At 53.0% G+C, this 2,281-nt stretch overlaps 1 protein-coding gene across 3 annotated transcripts in view; it reads left to right on the forward strand.

The window, feature by feature from the left end:
* Positions 1-2,281, forward strand: part of NOX5 (NADPH oxidase, EF-hand calcium binding domain 5) — a 147,188-nt gene that overhangs the window by 135,660 nt on the left and 9,247 nt on the right. For all 3 annotated transcript variants that reach the window (XM_011968839.1, XM_011968825.1, XM_011968831.1), the window contains exons 11-13: positions 1,112-1,156; positions 1,732-1,856; positions 2,151-2,232. In XM_011968839.1, the coding sequence (XP_011824229.1) occupies positions 1,112-1,156; positions 1,732-1,856; positions 2,151-2,232 (252 nt within the window). The remainder of the gene's footprint in view (positions 1-1,111; positions 1,157-1,731; positions 1,857-2,150; positions 2,233-2,281) is intronic.

Consider the following 2,281-nt stretch of genomic DNA (forward strand, 5'->3'; position numbering starts at 1 on the left):
TCTCTCTCACCCCCTCCCTCTCTCCCTCTCTCTTTCTTTCTTTCACACTTTCTTCCTTTTCTTTCTTTCCTTTCTCACTTTGTAAAAAGGAAGGAAAAAAAGAGAAGAGGTTAGTAAGTGTTAGAGAGGTGGTAGAGATGCATTAGCCAGAATGGAAGGCTTTCTCGTTGCCATGAGAAGGACTAAAGAAAATTGAAAGGAGAGGAACTGTCTCATAGCCTAACTCTCAAACCACCACCAGGAGTTCATGCCCCACACCAGGGGAGCAGCCTTCAGTCATCTCTGGACAAAGAAGCAACATGGCATGATGTCACGATCCTGGAGAGGCAGCAGGAGACCCAGGATTTACCAGAGCTCCGTGGGAATGTGGGCACGTCCTTCCCATGCTCTCAGCCTGGATGATTGTGAAGGTCCCTCCTAACTCTGCCTCCTGCACCAGAGCAGGAAATAGCACAGGCTCCTTTAGGCCTGTTCTGGGGTCTGCTTCCTTCACCTTCCAGAAGGAAAGATACTGACTCGGACAGGGCTGACTGTCTACCATGCTCTAAGTCCTGAGGAAGACAGAGGAGGCCTGCTCTCTTCCCCCAAGGAGCACACTGTCTGCAACCCCAGAGCAAAGCCCTAGGGCCCGGGGAACTGTGAGCCAGGGGAGACCCTGGCTTCTCTGCTTGGAGAAGGTGGGAAGAGCTTCAAAGAGGAATAGCAACTTCAGATGAGCTGGACAATGAAAGATATAGTGTGCACTGAAGGAATTTGACAGCTGGGAAAGAGGAAAGGGTATTTCAGGCAGAGGGAAAAGAATATTTCAGGTTAGGAGGGGAGTGCTTTCCAGTCACACCCTGAAACTGACTTGTGCTAGACCATAGGAGCCACTGTTAAATTTTCAGGAATTTCGTGAGCTGGTTATTAAACACAGTTGTTATGGTGGGAGCCACGGTGGGCAGGATTTACACCACAGAAATGGGCAGAAGCTAACAATCAAGACTGTTATCTCCAGAAGTCAGTTTACCAGCACATTCCTGATGTTATCCTTCAAAGGCAAAGAAGCTTCTAAGAAATGCCTAATACTGTCCACACCAAGACCCATAACTCTCTGCTCTACTCCCTGCAGGGCTCCAGGATACTTCTGGAGAACCACCAATTCTGTAACATCAAGGTGAGAGGCTGCAGGGGTGGACATGAGCAAGAACGCCTGCCCCAACCAAAGGAAATGAAGTCTTTGCCTTTAAGGAGGGGCTGTTGTGATTGTGGGTACTCAAGCTCCTCAAATCCCCATGGGCTGACATCCAGGTATCCGGGTCATGTAACCACATCCCTCCCCCTGCTCTTTATATCCAAGGGTGCTCGGCCTCACACCTCACACTCGGCCTGTCTCTTCTCCAGGAGCAGGGATGGGTGTGCAGTGTACAGGGCTACGTGCTCTCTGTCCCTGTCTCCTGGGCACCCACGGCACACACCCGGCAGTGGCAGGCATGCACCCCTGGGATGCGGATCGAGTCCTTGTTTTCACTAGCTCTGCATTCTAACACCTAGAGCTCTCCCCAGGCTGGTGCTGAGAGCACAGGATGTGGAAAGAGCACTGGATTGGGAGCCACTTAGACCTGGGTTCCAGCCCAGGAGATGTCTTTTTATGTATAAAGGGGGTCCTGAAGCGCTGGGGACATCCCCTGGTAGCAGGGGAGACCAGCGTCACCCCCCCATCTCCCTTCTCTGACTCCCTCTTGTGCGCAGTGCTACATCGATGGGCCTTACGGGACCCCCACCCGCAGGATCTTCGCCTCTGAGCACGCCGTGCTCATCGGGGCAGGCATCGGCATCACCCCCTTTGCTTCCATCCTGCAGAGTATCATGCACAGGTGGGCAAACAGTGTGCTCCTGCCTGCATCCTGGGTCAGAGCCCCAAGGCGCCCTCCCCGCTCCTCCTCCCTTTATTCCTTCTCCTTCCTCTCCTTTCACCTGTCTCTCTCTCTGCTCTTCTCTCTCTTGCCTCTCCTGCTCTGCCCCCATCTCCTTTTTGTGTCTCATCCCTCCCCTTCCTCATAGAGTGGACTCTGCCACCCCATCCTTGCTCCGTGTCCCCTGAACTAAACTCTGGGTTCTTGAAAATTCTCACCCCAAATTTATAACGCCTTCCTCCTGCCTCCCCTCAGGCACCAGAAAAGAAAGCATACTTGCCCCAACTGCCAGCACTCCTGGATCGAAGGTGTCCAAGACAACATGAAGCTCCAAAAGGTGAGTACCACCTCCTGCAGGCAGGCCTCCAGACCTTCTCCCCTGGACA

Source organism: Mandrillus leucophaeus, unplaced genomic scaffold, assembly GCF_000951045.1.
Source record: "Mandrillus leucophaeus isolate KB7577 unplaced genomic scaffold, Mleu.le_1.0 Scaffold12, whole genome shotgun sequence".
In the NCBI taxonomy this organism is placed as follows: domain Eukaryota; kingdom Metazoa; phylum Chordata; class Mammalia; order Primates; family Cercopithecidae; genus Mandrillus; species Mandrillus leucophaeus.